Raw genomic sequence first — 20,497 nt, forward strand, 5'->3', positions numbered from 1 at the left:
AAACTTTTGGAACTAGGTTAGAATAAGGTTGATTAAGCAAAACACTAACTTTTGACCATTTCCCTGTGGATTCGACCTCGCACTTGCACACACTATATTGCAAACGATTTGTGTGCTTACGAGTACTCTTTTAAACTCACATTAGGCTCCCCCAAACATATCACAAGTCTCCCCCTTTTATTTCACTCCTGCTGGGTTTTGAAAAAAACTCAAAAATGGCGCCACTTGTGATATCCAAAATTCATGCTGTTGAGTCTTTTTCTGATTTCCAGAAATCCTGCTGGAACTGCAGGTCTTCAGGGCAAACTATCATCAAGTCTTGTGTGCAAAGATCACGTGATGGTGCTGACCGTGTCCCTATTGCTAAAAATCGCACTTAAAGTCAAGAATCTGGGCGCATGCCTCCTCTTCATGCAATTTTAGTGCTGCAGGTCATCAAAAGAAGAGAATATATATATGTGGCTGGATGTCTTTACGTGATTTCATTTTTTTCTTTCTTGTCTTTTGTTTTGTGTGGTGCCCAGCTCATTGGAAGGAATTCTTGTGCTGCTGGCCATGCTTAGGAGTTGCTGCTGTCCAATTTCCTGTTCGGTGCGGCGTGCAATGCTGATGTCCAGCAGCTTGGTTGCCCATGCTTTCTTGACTTGCTGGAGAGTTGGTGCTTGATTTCCAAGAGATCCACATGATTTCAAGGGAGCAAAACATAGCAAGCCGTGCTGCAGGTCATGGAAAGAAGGGAAAAAGAAAAGGTTGTGCCCTTTCCTCAAGACATCTCACGTGATGCCAAATCTTCATTTATTAGCTTGCTGGAAATTGTCTCTAAAGAATATGGTCTTCTTGGTCACTTTAATGTCAAGATGGTCCAGCTCACCTTTTGTCTTATATATATACTTTTCCACTTCTTTGCAATTTTAATTAAAATACCATCATTTTATCTCCAGGTCCTGCAAAATACTAATACACAAAAATTAACCAAAAATATCATAAAATAACAAAGATAAAGGTTTAACTAATGTAAATTAAGGAGTCCAAATATACAGTATTTGGCACTCATCAACACTAAATAATTTTAATTAATTATTTACTCAAATTTTATACTTTGTTTTAGGTACAGACCAAGTGAGGGAAAAGGTAAAGGATTTTCGGGTCTTGTTTGGATTCCGACCGATTTACACACAAAGGAAGAGTTCCTCTTCTTGACTTCTGCTGTGGTTTTAAAGAACAGAGAAGAGAAGATGTAGCTAGTTCGTGCTGCTGTAATTAAAATAAATTGAGAGCGAGAGCTGCTGTTTCTGTAGAAAACAGAGAAGAGAAATGGAGATGAAAGTGGCTGTCTTGTTTCTCCTTGCACAAAACCTAGAGAGTGAGAGTTGAGAGAGTGATTTGGATCCTTTTCTTTCTGCAAGCTGTGAGCGATGAGAGCAGAGAGAGTTTCCCGCTTGCTGTAAAACCAGAAAAAGAAAGAGAGGGAGACATTTGCAGAAAATAAGAGGAGAAATGAGGAAGAAGGAGAAGGGGGCAGCTTATGCGTGAGATTGAAGAGAGGGCTGCACCTGCTTTTGTAGAACCGTTAAATGGCTTGGATCATTTTTGAACAAAACTAATCAAAGGCTGGGATGCAACTCCTTGGGCAGCAAGTTGAGATGGAGATATTTTGTCTAGTTAAGGGAGCTGTACCTTCTTTGGATGGTTGGATTACTCGAGTTAAATGATCAAAGGTTGGAGAAGAGGGCATCTGGACGTTGAGCTGCTATGATGAGGCATGTAGGAGGATAGGAAATAATCATTAGGTGCCAAATATCATCTATCTTCAAGTAATAAGAGGTTAGTTTCTAACGAGTGTGCTCTCAATTTCGTTAGAAGGTGGAAATTAGTTTTGGATTGGGGATACTCAACGTGCATAGGCTGAGCTGGGTTCAATGTGGGCTACTGGGTCTTAAACGTGTTGGGCTGGGCTGTTCCAGAGGCTGGGCTAAGTTTGTACATGAATAAAATGGCCTGCAAATTATTCATGCTAAATTTTAGTCTAAATTAGAGGTAGTATTTTTCGCGAGTGTTTTCATGCCTTAAACGGAGTCTAAAAATTATGAAATTCAGAGGGTAGCTAGAGGACTTCAAGAATAGCGTTCTAACTTTTGAATGAACCAAAACGGAGTTTGTTTGACCATGTTTCCATCGTTCCAAAGTTCAAGGTACGTTTGAACTTTTATTAAACTAAAACTATAAACGCTTCTTAACAAATGAATATTTATTTTCATGAATATTCATATTTATTCTTTTACCTTATTATTAAGTCTTAAATCATATTTTAAGATATTCTATTTAATATCTTAGAATACAGGGTGTTACATTATCAACGACATTTTTTTTCTGTGTGCATCACATCAATGTTATGACGTAATAATTAATATTTCCAATAAGGTAAATCCTATAATACACTTAGCCTCTTCCAATCTACTTCCCTAGCCGGTAGCTTCAGTCTGGTCCTTGCCCGATTGACAACACACTCTAACTGTCTCATGATCTCATTACCATCCGGCACTTTGAGAGGACCAACCATTTCCTGCGCACCGTTGAATCGTCTCTTGTTTCTTCTCCATGGATGATCCGGAGGCAACCATCGCCTATGTCCCATAAAGCGTAATTTTTTACCATAAGTTAGCCACGTTGATTGCGTTTCATGCCTATAACAAGGACATGCTTTCCATCTATGTGTACACCAACCTGACAAATCACTGTATGCCGGGAAGTCATTTATCGTCCACATCAAGGCTGAACGCATTGTGAAGTATTTTTTCGAGGTTACATCAAAAGTTTGTACCCCTACTTCCCATAGTTTTTTCAACTCACTTACAAGAGGCGCTAGGTACATATCTATATTCTGTCCTGGTGCACTCGGACCAGGGATAATCAAGCTTAACATAAAATACGGTTGCTTCATGTACATCCAAGGAGGCAAATTGTAGGGTACTAACATTACCGTCCAAGTACTGTGACTAGAAGACATGTGATGTCCCGAATATTATTTGTCATTTTTAGAGTAAATTTATTGGGATAGACAATTTTAATTAACAAGACGACTAGAAAATACAAGGGGACCCCCAGAGAATGTTTTATGGACCAAAGAATAAATTATAAAAGGAGAAAATGTGTGAGAATGTAGGAGAAATTGAATAAAAAAAAAGGGGATTAAATAAATAAAATTAATGTGGCGCATCCGGACGATACCTTATCAGCACGTGGCAGACGCCTCGTTCCACGTGCGTCCGAACGTCTACTTTATAGGGTCCGGATGGTCTGCAACGAGCGGCGCACGTCTTCTTAAATGGCGCGCGTCCAGACGATTTTAGATGCCCGTCCGGACGGGAACCAATTTAAAAGGGGCAGTACGCCCGTTTCTTTCTTTATCTCCGGTTTTCTTCACTGTTTCTTCACGGTTTTTCACTCAAAAACTGTGATATCTTGAAATCCAGCCGTCCAATCTTAGATCCGACTTCGATAACGTAATCCTTGAAGCCCGATCTACGTTTTGACCGAACTTTTTGAGGTAAATAGTTAAACTCGCATCTTTTAGAGGTTTTGTTAAATCTTGTAGAAATGAGTTTAACTTGGTATTTTCTCTAGGTTTGGTGTGGTTTGGTGTTGCTAGGAGCATCCCGAGCATTTGGTCACTGCTTGGTGAATTTTTGGTAAGTTTTCCATGTTTTGTTAAAGTGATATTTATTGTGATTAACCCTAAGTGATGCTTATGGGTTAGCAATATTGGGTTTAATAAAGTGAATAGAAATTTTAGATAAGTGTTTAAGATGCCACCTAGTGTGAGTAAAATTTTAGAGTTTGTGAGTAAAATCAGCTATGTGGCCTTTTGAGCGATTCAAAATGCCACCTAGCGTGAGTATTAGTTAGAATGCTAATTAACACAATACATTGTATTTTAGCAGCACATTGCGGTTGAGCTTAGAGTTGTCTAGATAATTGGGAGTACAAGCGATCCAAGGTGGGTATTCCACTCACTGAGAAAATATATATTTTTATATGTATTGGATTGATAAAAATATATATATTGTTTATGAAACCAAACTGACCATATGATGAAATGTATATGCTTTGAGATGATTTGTTTAGTTTCGATTATGTTTAAACTATATCAATGATGTTAAAGATATAGCGTATGAGTGAAAAGTATTGAATAAATTTAAAGTGTTAAGTTTTGCGGTTAAGATTTAAATTATGCAAATTGTTTGAGAACATGTCATGTTGAAACTGTTTAGATTTTATAAAGAAACTAAGTTTTGAATGATTTTAAAGTGTTGGATAAAATGCTGGATTTGTTTAGTTTTAAAAGGACGTGATTTAACAACTGGATGATTTCAGCGTGACACAGTAGTGAAATATATACGGGTCAAGCACGGAATATAGAGCATGTTGTATAGAGCATACATATCAAAGTAATAGTATCAGCAACACATTGAGGCATGCATATCGTGTATATCATTGTTTTATGAGTGATGTTTTTATGTCATGAGTAGTTTTGCTAGACGTATTAGTATGCATAAGAGTCTTCATGAAAAAGATTTTATGTATATTTCTATCGGATAGTCATGTGTTAATAGCATACATTGAACTTGAAAGTACATGGACACGTGATTGCTCAGGCGTGAGTAATGGCATGTCTATGAGTAAGAACGACGTGTTAGCATGATTGAGTTTAACTCTGGTTCTCTCATGATCTACTGACATTTAAGGCACGAAGCTGAAATACGATTAGAGATGGTATTGCGAGTGTTTTGTTGACGGATGTTATCCTAGTATGGAAGAGTAAGATGCCATGTTCTTTGCTTAAGACTTATGTGTATACGTGATATCTGTGATGGAGTGATCGTGTGCACATATGTCTGAGTGACCAATGAAAAGTATTATAATAGAGGGGTTAGTATGTTGAAACTTCCAAGGAGAGATGACTGGAACTTCTACATATTTTTCCAGCTATTTAGTAGTTTTTTTAATGGTTTCTGAATAGTCGGTGTTTGCTGCATTAGCTATTGGTAAATTGTGGCTAATATAGTGCTCGCGTGACTAAAAATAAAATAAAGGTTGGTTCCTTGTGAAAACTCAGATAGTCTTATACCACTGAGGTCTTAGTATGTTTTATACTAAGGCAGTGAACTCATCATTTCACCTATACGGACGTGGATACCACCACAACCGTGTAGATGATGTTCCTGTGATTGTAGGTACTCCTGAGGCGGACGATGACCCGGTAGCACACTACTTGGGTTACTACGATTGATGCACGTAGCGACGATTGTAGTGGGGTAGGACTATAATGTCCATATTTTTGGGTACTTTTGTACATGGCTTGACGTTTGTGTCACACATTATTTTGTATAAGCCATTCTTTTGTTGTAGTTATGTGTAATTAAACCTTAAACAGATAGATACGTGTTATGGCTCGCATTTGTTTAGATAACGAGTGTGATTATAATTATGCTTTTCCGCTTTATTGATGGTATTATGATTTCTTCCGCTGTAGATGTATCTCTGTATATCAGGTGCATGTTATGGGCATGTGCCTATGTTGGCTGAGCGACATATAGTCGTGCCACTGCGATGACTCGTTTTTACGTTTTGTATATATATATATATATATATATAAAAAAAAAAAAAAAAACCGGGTCGTCACAGCAAATGGTATCAGAGCAGTTAGTTTTAGGGCATGTTAGGAGAAGCGGAAAGCGGAAACCTAGGGTTTAATTAAAGTCTAAGGGTAAAGTAAGAGCGTTAGGATTCTGAAAACTTAAGAATGAATAAAAGGGAAATTTTAGGATTCTTGTATGCATTACATGGATATTGTGATGCATTTAACTTCTCTTGCTCTATGTTGTTTAATTGGCATTTCATTGTGCAGACAAGAATATGAGGCCTAGACAACGCCGAGCTCCACAGCGCTATCGAGATGAGGAGTCTGTTCAACGGAGTGGCGGTGATGCACCACCACCTCCACCTCCACCTCCTCCTCCACCACCACCACCTCCTCTGCCCATGCCTGATATGGGTCAGTTTGTTGCAGCCTTGATGGCTGCCATACCCGTTCAAAGACAGCGTATGGACATCGTTGGGTGTTCCTCGGCACTTTTCAGTCGGCAGAACTCACCTGAGTTCTTCGGTGATGAGGGGCCTATGATGGCTGGTGATTAGATTACTTCACATGAAGATTTGACAGAAATACTGAACTGCACCGAGAGTCAGAAAGTAGCTTATGCAGGTCTGAAGCTCAAAGGTGAAGCTAATTACTGGTGGAAGTCCAAAAAGCTTGACCTGACGAAAGAGTATGGGCCGGGCGTCCTTATCCTTTGGGAGCGTTTCAAGCAGGAGTTCAACGATCGCTTCTTTCCTCGTGCGCAGAGACAGCAGTGTGCAAGGGATTTCTAGGATCTGAAGCAGGGGCTATGTCGGTTGAACGCTATGCAGCTGAATTTCAGAAGTTGTCAAGGTATGCTCCAACTCTTGTTCCTGATGAGGAAACAAAAGCGGAGAGGTTTCGTGATGGCCTGACGCCGCATATATTGGAGAGGATCATCTTTCTCAAGGTGGTAGACTTTACCGATATGGTACATACAGCCACCATGGCAGAGAAGGGGATCAGAGTTGCTGCCAGCAGGAAGCGGTTGGCGTCTACCGGAGCACCTCCTCCACCTCCATCCAAACGACTGTCTGGGAGTAGCACTGCGGGGTCTCAGGGAAGGACGAGCTCTTATTCCAGTCAGGTCAGTGGTGGCCGACCTCAATGCAGAACGTGTGAGAAGCTACATTCCGGGGAGTGCAGGATTGGGACGAATGCGTGCTACCGGTATGGCAAGTTGGGCCATTTTGCTAGAGAATGCACTCAGATGGGTACGAATAGGGGGCAGGGATCACAGGCCAGCATTAATCAGCCGAAGCTTGCGGCATCAGCACGAGTTTACTCTCTCACACCAGATTACATTCATGCTGGGGTGAATGCGACAGATGTAGTCATAGGTACAATCCCATTGTTTGGTAGCATAGCTTGCGTGTTGTTCGATTCTGGAGCTACACATTCGTTTTGATCTACTAGCAAGAATTTAACCTCTCTTTTTTCTTTTTTTTTTTTTGCCTTGGAGGCTCTCCTGCTGTTACTGGGAGTTCGATAAAGCCGATTGGTTGAACTTGCTCTCCCACAAACCCTATTAGGGGATATCTAGCCGGGATAATTTATCTCGACATATATCCATGTACATCCTACCAGAACAGGATATCAGCCGAGCTTTTGTTATCCACCGAGATGCGGTGGGTATTGTGGTTGGCGATGGTCAATGTGATGACAAGGGCATCAGTGTGGGGGAGGGACACTCCCATGTAGTCTCCATTTTCCGAGATTTGTGAGGTCTGTTGACCGCAAGGACCTACCAATTCTTCATTTGTCTAGCATATGCCTTCCTATCTGAGCTAGAGTCTCCACCTCCTGCGAATCCCCCAATTACTATTCAAATCTCAACTATGATATGTTGATTTAGGGGTTCTGGTTGCCTTAGGCTCCTACTCCTACTTTTTTCTCTTTGTGGCTCCTCTCTTTTCCTATCATGCTTCTAAGGCCTGTTTTCTTTACGTCTATCATTCTGAGCTCTGCATCTATTGTCTCGAGGCGGGTAATGCCGAGGTTGTCGGTCTCGATTCTGACATGGTTGGGTTCTGTGTTTTGCAAAGAAAAACACAAGCTTTCCGTTCCCAATAAACTTTTCGATCGTTACACTTAATGCTATACAACCTTTAGTACCGTGCCCATTTGCTTTGTGAAAAGTGCAATATTTATCCTTATTCCTTTTTGGTGGGTTTCTTGGAATCCTAGGAAGGCGGACATACTCGAGTGCTTTTTTAACCTCCATTAGGACCTCATGAATTGATGCATTGAGGAGCGTGAAATTGTAATCTTTAAATTGATTATGTGGTTTCGACTCAGTTGTGTGCTCCACTTGCGGGTTTTTCTTTTTCCTCTTTTCAGGAATTTTAGGAGTCGAGACTTGAGTCTGCCAGGAGCCAATAATGGCCCAGAGTGTATTTTCCTAGTTTATGAACTCCTTGACCTTATCCATAAACTCCAACAGGGTCTTGGGTTGACGACAAGCGAGCTCGGCCATTAGGGGCCCATTAGTTTGTATGCCTTGATATACAGAGAAATATACTATTTCGTCTGTAGGGCTGTCCACATATAATTTTACTTGATCAAATCGCATGATGAAATCTTTTAAGGATTCATCATCATGCTGGCACAATGTCAGTAAATGACTTGAAGGCTTTTTGCGTATCCGTCCCGCCTGAAAGTGGATCAAGAACTTTCTTCCCAAAGCGTCGAAGCCGTCGATTGATTTTGGCGGAAGTTTCCTAAACCAGTCTCGAGCATTCTCGGATTAGGTGAGAGGGAATGCTTGACAGGCCACCTCTTTCGGGGTTCTGTGAGGATCTAAATGAGCTCAGTAATTATCGAGATGCTCAACTAGATCCTCAATCCTGATGAAGGTTGCAATACTTAGGACTTCGAACTTCTCGGGAAGAAGAACTGTGGCTATTTTATCAGTGAAGGGTGAGGCTATCCCTTTCAGCAAATTATCTACTAGAGAAGTTCTGTCTTTTCTTTTGGTGGACCTTCTGTTGAAGATGATTGTATTTTTCGTCCAAGTAGACCACCGCTTCTCTCAATTTCTTCTTCTTTTGTTGGTAAAGGCTCCTTCCGCGTCCGTTATCTCGGGAATTTTCCCCGGATTGGCTATCCCGGGAAACCCCCTACCCTTGGGATTCAAGTCTCCATCTTTACGGCCATTGCTTTGGCTACCGTGTTCGTCTCCTCCTTCATTCATGTTAGATTCTTCTGGGATTTGCCTCAATAAAAGTGCATTTTGCTCGTTGAGGGCTTCCATATCTTTAAACATTTGGGCAATCCGAGCCTCTAGGGCAGCCATTTGTTCGTTATTTGATGGTCTTCTTGTCTCGGGTGGAGGGTTTGTCTTTCCAGGATTAGTAATTCTTGTGCACACCATCTCGGATATGTTTATGATAAATGAAAAAAGAAAATTGTTCTAACATACGGCGTCAAATTGTTGGTATAGTTTCCGCTACAGCGACACAAGCTTTTGTAAAATCCTTTCTTCACCCCTATAAAAATAATAAATATCAACAAAGGAGCTCGCCAAGAGTGCCAGTCGGACCCACTCCGATACCTAAGTCAGTCTTTTGAGGAGAATTCAGATCAAGTCTTTATAAAAAAATTCATATATCTCATACCTGGTGGTTTGCACTTATTCACATATGAGATTTCAACCATTGTTTCGGATTAGGCGGCAACCGATTTCTTGACTCTAAGATTCCTTCCCAACATATCCGGGACCCATATCTCTAACGTACAACCCTAATATCCCGGGATTGTAACTTTGGAGATATCTATGGGCTTTTATTGAAGTTATCTCCTTATGGGCCTTAACCTTAACTGGTTTTTGAGGCTTAATATATCTTGATGGGCTTACATGAATTAAGTAAGCCCATTTGCTTACTATTTGGAATATTTCTTAACAATTGTTGCTACACAAAGGGATGAAACTTTTTTTTTTTTTCTCTAATTAACCTGTATTATTACTGTACAAGGGTATGCGTTCTCAAGTGCAATTTCTTAAACTACGGTTGTTTCATTTTATTTTATTGTCTTTTTTGCCTGTGTTTGGTTTATGAGAAATCTATTGATGAGAGAAGAAAGGAATTTTTAAGTTCAACACTTCGTGCTGCTTCGTTTCTAAGAAATGATGAAAATAAATTTGATTAATCGAGCAAAATATGTACTACACTTTAACTGAGTTGATTCTTTCTTTGTTCATTGAATCATAAGTTTTAGTTTTACTTCTCTGATTTCCCGTCAACCTTACGGAGTTTAATTCATGGGTTTCCTTCAGATCATCTTGTTGATCTGAGGGTGACGGATAACTGTTTAAAGGTGACAACTTGAGTTGATCATGTCTTCAACCTTGCTGCTGACATGGGAGGTTTGGGCTTTATTCAGTCCAACCATTCAGTCATTCATTGTGCAGAACAACACAATGATCAGCTTTAAAATGCTTGAGGCTGCAAGAATCAATGGAGTTAAGAGGTTTGGTCCCTTGGCATTTATTTACCCTGAATTCAAGCAGTTGGAAACTAACGTGAGCTTGAGCTTGAGCTTGAAGGAGTTTGATGGCCTGCAAAGGTTTGCCTTTTACTAGTTAAAGCTTTTCTGCTTCCTTTAGGCAAATTTGTTTGTGGAGATATAAAATTATTATGTTGTTGTATGAAGTTGCTTCCGCTGAACAGAAGATTATGTAATTTATGGAAACAAATTATTTATCCTATCTATAATTAATGAATTACAATTCCAAATTTAACACTCCAACTAGAAGAAAAAATAATTAATACGAGGGAGAGGAATAGATTACCATGAGAATAAAGAAACAATAAAAAAGAATATTTAAATGGAGTAGAGAGAAATTTAGAGAGTTTGTTGTGGGGTGCTTTTGAAAAGTGACTAGCTAAACAAAACAGTTTTCTAGCCACATGATTCCTAGGTCTCGAAATTCCAAATCCAAAGCCACCTCTATGGTATTTAAGACATGGAAGACAAAAATGACATTCCAAAAGCTCTGGCAATAAAAATTGCACAAACATAACCAGGGCATTCTAGTGTTAAGTTCCTAAAGCATCCTTCTTCTGAGCAAAAGATTGAAAAAGCCATAGCCACAAGCCAATTAAGGTGCAACGCATATGACCCCATGTATAACTTACATGACATTAAACCACAATCTATCTGCAGTAGGTTCAACTATAAGCCTTTTTCCCGGTATATCTAGGAATACCACAGCCATCAATAAAAAGTTTGCAAGTGTGCCAAACAGCAGCAGGTAGCTCTGCAATATGGCTGAAAAGCTTTCATCCAGATATCCTACCTAGGCAGGCCTCACTAGTGTTCCTAGAGTAGTTGATCTTTACCACAACTATAACCAGCAAAGGTGGAAAGAAGTCAGGCTATTTATTCATCCAAGCTGGACTAGAACATATAACATTGATATACTTTCAGAGCTTTATATAAAGCATTTGGGTCCCCATTTTAGCTTCCCATGGACATCAAATTGTCACTATTGAGTCTAATTTCATAAAAACATCATAAAGCATGGGAATTAAACGGCGAAACTATGTATTAAAAGACCATATCTGATGCCTAAAGTTTGACACAAACTCAAGTGATACTAGATATACAATTTAAGCACAATAATGTCCTGGAAAGGTTCGCATGCCAGCAAGTTTCAATTGATACATACAGTTTCTAGAGTCTTAATCACAGACTCGTCATTTTCGTCCTCACCATCTTTGTCAAACGACACAATGATAGTCAGCCAGATTTGAATAGCAAAACAGCTTTCTGGTCCAAATAGAAATAAATGAAGTGATTTGTTTCATGAGTCACATATGAACCTGCAAAGAAAACAAGTAAATTTGTTAACACGACTTAATTTAAGAATAAGAATATGTAGCTCAGGTTTAATAAATATCCAACAGAATATCACAATTGTAACAAGGAAAGGTAAATTTTCTATTTATTTGGTTCAACAAATTACATTAGTTTAAGAAAAACAATATTGTCCTGAAACATGAAGAATGAATATATACAGGCACATTTGTATTGGAATTTATATGGGCCAAGCAAAAAAATGAAGAGGGTGCTTTTGGAGGTGTATAAATGTCAGGAGCTGGAAGGCCATCATCACTCAGGGAAGCAAAATCAAAGCATTTGCCTGTAACATAAGGTATCCCACGCATCAACTGCAGAACAATGAAAATTAAGGGTCACAGCTCTCTTAGTAACTATCAGCCAAAATGTAGCCTGGGATCAAATCTGAAGCAACTATGTCATTGCTAGTATCTAGAGGTTAGTACTAAGAGCAGTCACACTGGATCATGTAAATCCAACTTTTGGCTAGTTTAGCTAAAGAAATCCTTAAAAGCCACCTCCATTGGATTATCTACTTAAACGCTAAAATACATTTGGCTTGCATCTGTAAACAGTGCAACGCCACATGAGGCGTTGCACTGTTCACACGTATCATTATTTTATGCTTAAAAGTCTACAAATCTCTCTCTCATACTCTTCTTCTCGTTCTTTTTTGTACTTTTCCTTTCCCTATTGACACCGGCCTCCACTTCGCTCACTACGCTCACCGCCAAAGGCTCCACCCTCGGCTCCTCGTGTTTATGATCCTCCACCATAGCTTTTCTCTCACCGAAACTCTAGCCAACGATCCAAAATCCCTAACACTGTCATTTCAAACCGTCTCGAAGCTGCAAGAAACTCTTCACTCTCTTTGTGCGGACTCTATATAGTCCGACATCGGACGGATCTGATTCTCACCGGAGAGAGAGAGAGAGAGACAAAGACAGAGAGACCTGCGGCGAGGCTGTTGATCTTCTGGAGATTTGGGTTGGGGCTTTTCGGTTTGGGTTAATTGTTGAGCAAATGATCTTCTTCCTTCTTTTGGGTCAAATTTGTTTGGGTTTTTTGTAAGAAACTTGAGAGGATCGACGAACCTGAGAGAGGGATCCAGAATTTGAGAATGCGTCTGGAAGGGAAGCAATTGGGAGAAATGAACATGGAGAAAGCCAAAGAAAGGAAAGAGATTGAGAGGGGAACATCATCAGTTTTACACAAAATCATCCCAAAATTCAAAACAAAACAACAACAAAACCCAAATCTAGATCCTCTGTGGCCATCTCCGGTTCTAGATTATTCCAGCTCTGTGATTTCTTCATCTCTGGTTCTAGATGACTTATCAAAAAAAAAAAAATCTCTGGTTCTAGTCTTCTAGATGATTCCGGCTCGTGGTTTGTAAAGAAAGATAAAAGTAAATAATAATAATAATAATAATGACAATAATAATAATAATATTTAAATGATATAAAGTTAAGAATAGATAATCGGATGTATGGTGTTTTTAAAACCTATTAACTAAACTAGATAAAGTGAATTTTGGTTAGCTATTTTAGAATGAGAAATAGATAAGCCGGTGTGACTGCTCTAAGACTGCCAGAAACTTACAAGGCAATTTTAAACAAGCAACATGCCTCACGCTTTGTAAGTAAACATGACGAGCTGACAATGTAACTGAAACTAAAGGAAGGATTATTTCAATTGAAAAGGAGACACAGAGAATATTTCTTTCTATTTGTGAAAAGCATGAGGGTCAGCATCCCTGGCCTGTAGTGGTCAACTGACCTCAAATTGAGTAAAAAAGTTTAAAAATTATATATAAAAAATAAAATAAAAATAAAAACACAAAGTTTCAGATTGAGTCCCCAGTTAGACCAATCTTATTGCTTTCTCAAACTATAAGTCAAATTAGCAGTAAGCAAGTATACATGACGGTCCGTCAAAGTAAAAATCAGGATCTCAGATTACCATATTTGAGCAGATATGACCCATTAAAGAGGAAATCCAAACAAAATCTGGTTCTAAAAGTTATATGATTCAAACAAAATGCATGTTAAATAGCATATAACGGACAACCCTGGCCTGGAGCCACCTTATTTTACGTCATGTTTGATGTTCCCAAAATTACTCATAATACCACTATAGCCTTTAAAATCGTCCCAAGCGAAAGCAAACATATTGCTTGGTTTCTAAATGTCATGGCAAACAATGAGCAATGATTGATATTAAATTTCCATATTGCTTGGTTTCTAAATGTCATGGCAAATAATTAGCAATGATTGACAATAAATTTCTTCCGAGTTATTAGAAGACAGAGTTATCCAAATAACCAAAATATCAATTCATATTTGATAGCTCAGTATCACTTTAAACCAACACGTTAAAATATATATATATATATATACATATAAGGGCTTTGGATGTTAAAAAGATTCTGGTAAATCAATATTCAACCGTCAAAATGTATCCCATCAATCAGATCTTTATAAAAGAGAGTCCAAATGTTATGCTCGTATAAAATTAGTACTGCTGAAACCTAATTCCTTTGCTATCTGTTAAAGAAACTAGGCTTGAGATTTAACTGACAGTGATTTCAAATCACTGTCCATGCGAACACAAGTTTTAGACCAAGCATATATAAACTACAGGGTATTATAGAATGGCCCAAAATTTTTATTCACTTAGGGCTACTCACTCCCAGCACATAGTATATTCCTCTTTGTCATGCCTAAACACATTGCAATGCATATGTAGAACTTTAGAATCTGCGCCATACATAGAACTGTTAAAATAATATATAGTGACACATAAGCAGACATACCACAAAAGAATCACAGCATGATGAGTTACCCATTGCCTGGTACTGTATCACAACCCATCCTGTGTATAGGCTTGGACAGCAAGTATCAATACCGAAGCTGTTAACTAACTCAAATTCAACCCCAAGCATCAACCAATGACAAGTAATGCATAATCTTATTTCTCCCTTCCTTCATGGAATGTGATTATGATCAAGTTTGAGGAAAAAAAATATTATGCAAGCCCTTCCACATCTGTACGGTTCAAGCATTATCAATACATTTGATTTGCTTTACATATTTTATCAACTGTTAAGGTTTCCATATCACCACAGAAACTGTATCAAGACCCGAAATCACTTTCCTTTATACTTAGAACACTAACAACCACTGCAGGGTCCAGCCAATGAATTGTGTTATGGCCTAAGAGTCAGTAAAGCTCAGATTTTAGAGCCTCTACTACTGTTCGTCGCAGATGATTTATTAGCCATTAATTGTTTTTTTATGAAACCAAGTCCAAAAAATGTCAGCTCAGAACTAACCATGAGCTTAGGTGCTGCTTGCACAGAGAAAGACAATCTGCAATACCCTCTTACCTTATTACTGGAAACACAAAATAGAAAGTATATAATAAGACCAATCTGCCTGATTTAAATTAAAAGAGGAAAAACCCCACATATAAGTCAACAAAATAAACTCTTGCTTCAAGATCGACCACCATATACAAAAACCCATCACCATTGGCACATTCCAAGAAATCTAATCAATAACTTAAGCCTAGATCTATTCCATCGCGAACCCAAAAGCCCCACACAAATTTAAACCCACAAACACCATTCCATATACCAAAAAAAAAAAATCAGAGATACAAAGGCAAATCTGAAACGAAACACAGAAGCGTAAAGTGTCCACTATGGAGAGAAAAACGAGGGGTTACCAAAGTTACGACCGACGATGCAGTGCCAGGTGGCACCATGCCGCCTGTCGAAGTCCTTCTTTATGCTCTCCGCGACGTCCTTTTCCACACTGTGCTTCTCAAACGCCTAATACAACCCATTCACACACTCAATTTCCCAAATAACCAAAATCCACAAAAGAAAAAGCTCCACGAGAAAGTGTGCGCGCGCGCGCGCGCGTGTGTGTGTGAGAGAGAGAGAGAGAGAGGCTAACGGCGATGGCCGTGTCGACGGCCTCCTTCTGTATCTCCGGGAGCATGTCGGCGCTCTTGATGATGACGCGCTTGCCGGAGGGAGGGGTGGCCGCCGCCGCCGACGAGGGATTCCGATCGTCGGAGATCGGCGGCTTCACCGTCAGACCTCCCGCGATGCTCCTCTTCCCGTCCTCGCTCATTTTCACTTGCTCTCCACTGCTTCGCTCTCTCGGTCCGTGTTGTCAACGCGGGTGAGAGTGAATTTTTTACTGTGTGTTTCAACAAGGAACCGATCATTCAATCCGGAGCGCTTTTACCATAAAATACTGTCATGAATTGACAATTTCAAAAATTAACAGTGGTAAATCTTTTGATATAGCCACGTCCCAACAATATTAATATATATATTATTAATTATTCACAACAGGGAACTTATCTAAAAAATCTTCCTTCATTATATAATCCTCTTTGCTTTTCCTTTCTCTTTCTGTTTGGTTCTAAAAGCTTGAAATGACTTGTCGGCACTTTCCACTTTTTTGCAATGGGATACAACGTCGTTTCTGGCTTGTTTCGCCTTTATTATGTATGATAAAAATTAAAAATAAAATATATGTTTAATGTCATTAATTATCTTGCTATTTTTTTTCACATCATATAAAATCAAAATAAAATAAAATAAAATAAAATAAAAAAGAATTTTATTTATTTTTTTGATATGAGAGATGTAGCAACTAAGGTGGTTATTAGACAAGGACTTGAGTAGTTGAAATTAACGTCAACTTTATTATGCATTCATTTGACATATTTGGTGTTTGAGAGGGATCTGTCTCCTAACTTCAAACCATATATTCTTTGGTTATAAAACTATGCAAAAATGGATACTTTTTCTCTCAGGATCGGAAAAAGCACACGGGACGTTGCTGGTGGCTCACGTTAAGTTGTCTAGTCTTTGAACCAAGCAACGAGCACCCACGACCGACAGGGTTTCTCAATTCTCACACACAGGTTCGATACTTTTAGTGATTTGGTGTAACTAGATGCACATGCATGGTCCCATGTAAGTACTGACAAGAAGATAATTTCAAACGGTAGTGATGGTTGTAACTTGTATAATATTCCACATGAATGGAGGAATTTATATATATGGAGATCGATCGATAGCTAGAATCTACAATGCAGATAAGGCTCAGGTGTTTCCCAAGTGGGATTTGACAGGATGAACACTTCAACTTTTTTGAACAGTATGTAGGTTTAGAAATCAGGTAAAGATATGGGTGTACAAGCCGGACGGTTATTTACTGTTTATTAATCGCCAACAACTACTAACTAGATGATCGAGAAACCGAAAATAACCGCAATCGGATAACCAAATAATTATATTTATTGTAGATGAGCCTCAAACACAACCTTTATATAAATTCAATGATTGAATCATGCATCTTAAGTTTTTTAATATGAAGGTTTGGTATTTTTTTGAATTGTCATCATATTTCAATTACAATACAATTGTCATTATATTTTATAATATTTGTTTGTTTGATTTTCTTTGCAATCATTTTATTTGATCTATGGATCAGACTTGATTGTGAGCTCATTGAGAGGAATGAATGATGAGTTGGTAAATGAAATTATGCACGTCCAGTGATATTTACTATTTAGCATTGAATATTAAATGGTTGGATGTTGGATTAAATATATATATATATATATATATATCAACAATGTATGAAAACCAGTTATCCGATTTTTAATATATAACCGGATAACCGGCGGTTGCAGGTAATAACCGTAACGGTCTATAGAAAATCGGTTGCGATTATTTAAATGCCAATAATCAGATACTCTAGTTGCAATTACGATTACGAAGAAATAACCGCAATCGAAACTAGTTGTACACCCCAAGGTTAAGATGGCAAGCCATTCAGCCCCTTGGTGCTTTCAAATTACTACAAAATATGTACTCGAGCGATGCTGCCCCGCTAAACTACAAAACCAAGGAAATATACATGTAGAGAGAAACTTAAGCGCTTGTTGGATCAAAGCAAACCAATAAAGGAGGAATTGGTGGCTGTTGTAACTTTTATGGACAAGGTGTGGTGGGGGTATGGAGTGGCCTATATTCTTTTGGTTTTGGATCCTTCCAAAGAATCTCTTGGGGGCACATGTGCAGAAAAGCTTCTTGCTTCTAATACAATTTAAACTTCCAACTCTGTGATGTGGACGCAGAGGTGCCACAGCCCTCCCAAATGTTTATCTAAATTATTGGCTATCAGAAAGTGACTTAGTACTAACAATTGAAAGGTTCTTCTCAACACCCCATTTATCTAGCTTATTAAAATCATTATGAGATATACGTAGAAGCATATATATGTGTGTGTGTGTTTTCGCTTAATGCACCACCAATCAATAATTAAAGTATATATTGGTATACCTCTCGTGCTAATTCCTCAAATTAATTCTATCATTCGAATATAAGCACTCTCGTAAAGGATACTGTTATGTTTTACAAAAACACCCAAACAAGTTTTCAGGGGTTAAAATGTTCAATTTAAGGGCCGGTATAGACAATTTTTAAGATTTTCAAAATACTTGAAATTCAAAACTCGTGCACCATTCGAATGTTCAGTGTATCGTCGCAACGGTGCCACATTAGAACGTTTGAACGATATTGAGTAATAAGTAAATAAACATTCAAATGGTCATACTGTGCATGCGGAATATATAATATGTCCAAACTTAGAGGAAACACGGGGGAAGCCTTATAAAACCCTAAGAAAACCCGACCTAGCCATTTTTGGCTCGCTTTCAGCAACTAGAGAGAGAGAGAGAGAGAGAGAGAGTGAAAGCCCTTGGGATTTTGTGCTCTAAGGGCAAGAAGCTCTCACCTTTGTGCTAAGAAAGCTTGATCAAGCCTTGATTATGTGTTATGTTCCATGCTAAAACCTTAGTTTTTTCATAGTAGTTTAAATACTTATTGTACTTCCTTAAAACTGTTAGAAAGTTAGGTCCTTTAGATAAAAATGATTACCCTTTGCATGAAAGATTAAGACTTTGAGAACTAGCTTTCGTTTTGACCCTAAGTCAATGCAAATACCCTTACTTTTCAACACATCTAGGACATTCATAGGTTGTTTAACAAGGGGGGTGTGAGAAATAGAAAAAAAGTTGGGATCTTGAGGATTTTGAGTTTAAGTGTAGTCTAGGTTGTTTTCAAACGTTATTTTATGTGTTGGGTACACCTTAGTGGTTTGCGGAACCACTTAGAGTCAAGGGAAAGTGGTAGATCAAGATTTTGTTAGGTGAAAATAGGGAAAACACATTCTGAGGCAAAAACGTTTGAACGGTGTCAAGCATATATGTCCCAATGATGCAGACCATTCCTATGAACCTCGAGGAGCGTACATACATTTTCAAGATAAAATGTGTAAATCAAATTTTTATGTGTATGTAAGGGTTTTGGCTTAAAACTTAGAGTGTAATGCAAAGGAAGGAGTTAGAATCTTCGCAAGAAGCTCGTGTGCCACGATTTAGTGCTTGAGGTAAGTAATTGGCCTTGAAAATGCCAAAATGCCAATCATCAAGCATGAATTGTGCATTTTTACATGCATAATTTTCTTGAAAATATGTTGTAAGCCCTAATATTTTGTAAATGCTGATTTGAAATACATTTTCATTGTATCACCCACGAAATAAATTTTGCTATCAACTAAAATTTATAATTTCATGTGACGTACCGCCTAGGAAAAATAGGTGAAGAATGTGGGGTACGTGCACATTAGTATGGACTTGACTACTTTGCTCGATGAGGTACAATAGCCAATTACTTTGCTCGTCCATGGGACTTCAAGTATAACACCGGTGCCTTGATAAGGTGCAATAGTATGGATTAATGTGCACGTACCCCACTTCAAGTATAACATACATGCACATTAGTATGGACTCGATGAGGTACTCTTATCATAGACCTTCTTCTACTTTGCTCGTTCGTGTTAGCACCTGATCAGATCATTATACTGTCAAATACCTCAAGTAAGACACTGAAATTCCATCATATTCTCTATTGTTGAAATTTCATTTCATGTTATTGGAATTTCACTGCCCAACAGCCCAATTCTAGGGAAGAAATTTGTTCAAGGTCTAATGTCTTTATTAAAGTACGAGTCGTTCCTACTTATCCAATAATGGTGTAAGAAAATAATGTTTTATCTAGGTACAAAATTTTGTATATTACCATGATCTATTTTATGGGTTCGACTCATCAATTAAGGTTGAAAATTTAAGAGACTTCTAATTTAACCGTGTGCGTGTGCAATATGTAACAAAATATTGTAAATACGAAATTCAAATGACACAAATATTTTGTTAACGAAGTGAAAACTCAATTAAGAGAAAAACTACTCCGGGGCAGCCAAACTCAGGATATTCCCTATTCAAAAGACAAAGCTAGTTACAAATCAGTAATACTCACATACCTATGATCCAGTGGTCGTACATTGAACTCTGACGCATAACCCAATATGAACGCCTCCCAACCGAGTCACCTACTTGAAGGGGTCTACAATGGAATCTTTTATCTTAAGGCTTCTCCCTAAGATAGACTTCAATACAGGCACAGCAACAACACTTTGGCAACGGCTTGAGAGTAAACTGATCAGGACAATAACTCCTAACTTATACTCTCTAAGCTCTAAGAAATTCAATACCGAATTTTACAAATTACATGCCTAGAAGCCTCTATTTATAGGTTACAGAAGACCTAAATCGAGTATGATACAATTTTATCGAGGCGGCGTTCGAACGGTAGCTGAGGGTGTTCGGACAGACAACTGTGCAATCGGCTTTCCAAATTCATTGATATTCTTTCCTGAATAGAGCAGCATCCGAATGGTGTTGCCCTAGCGTTCGAACGGTTACATTTTTTCTGCACGTAATTTTCATAATAAGGACTGGGTGTCCGGACAGTCTAGATTGACGTCCAGACGGTTGCAATTCTTCTGCACGTCTTGCTTTATCAAGGATAGTGTCCGGATGGAA

The 20,497-nt window shown here is 38.5% G+C and overlaps 1 protein-coding gene across 1 annotated transcript; it reads right to left on the bottom strand.

The window, feature by feature from the left end:
• Positions 1–11,204: 11,204 nt before the first annotated feature.
• LOC133880724 (uncharacterized) lies at positions 11,205–15,762 on the bottom strand. Its single transcript, XM_062319724.1, has 3 exons — positions 15,484–15,762; positions 15,251–15,356; positions 11,205–11,505 (listed from the first exon to the last, which is right to left on the bottom strand). The coding sequence occupies exons 1-3, from the start codon at positions 15,661–15,663 to the stop codon at positions 11,423–11,425; spliced, it is 369 nt and encodes a 122-aa protein (XP_062175708.1). The 5' UTR covers positions 15,664–15,762; the 3' UTR covers positions 11,205–11,422.
• Positions 15,763–20,497: the final 4,735 nt, after the last annotated feature.

This window comes from Alnus glutinosa, chromosome 1 (assembly GCF_958979055.1).
Source record: "Alnus glutinosa chromosome 1, dhAlnGlut1.1, whole genome shotgun sequence".
Classification (NCBI taxonomy): domain Eukaryota; kingdom Viridiplantae; phylum Streptophyta; class Magnoliopsida; order Fagales; family Betulaceae; genus Alnus; species Alnus glutinosa.

Excerpts from the sequence above, each read along its gene's own strand:
- LOC133880724 (XM_062319724.1), bottom strand. The coding sequence starts at position 15,663 with ATGAGCGAGGACGGGAAGAGGAGCATCGCGGGAGGTCTGACGGTGAAG. Across the intron at positions 15,357-15,483 it reads CCGTCGACACGGCCATCGCC|GCGTTTGAGAAGCACAGTGT; the intron begins GTTAGCCTCTCT and ends GGGTTGTATTAG. Across the intron at positions 11,506-15,250 it reads CATCGTCGGTCGTAACTTTG|GTTCATATGTGACTCATGAA; the intron begins GTAACCCCTCGT and ends TTTTCTTTGCAG.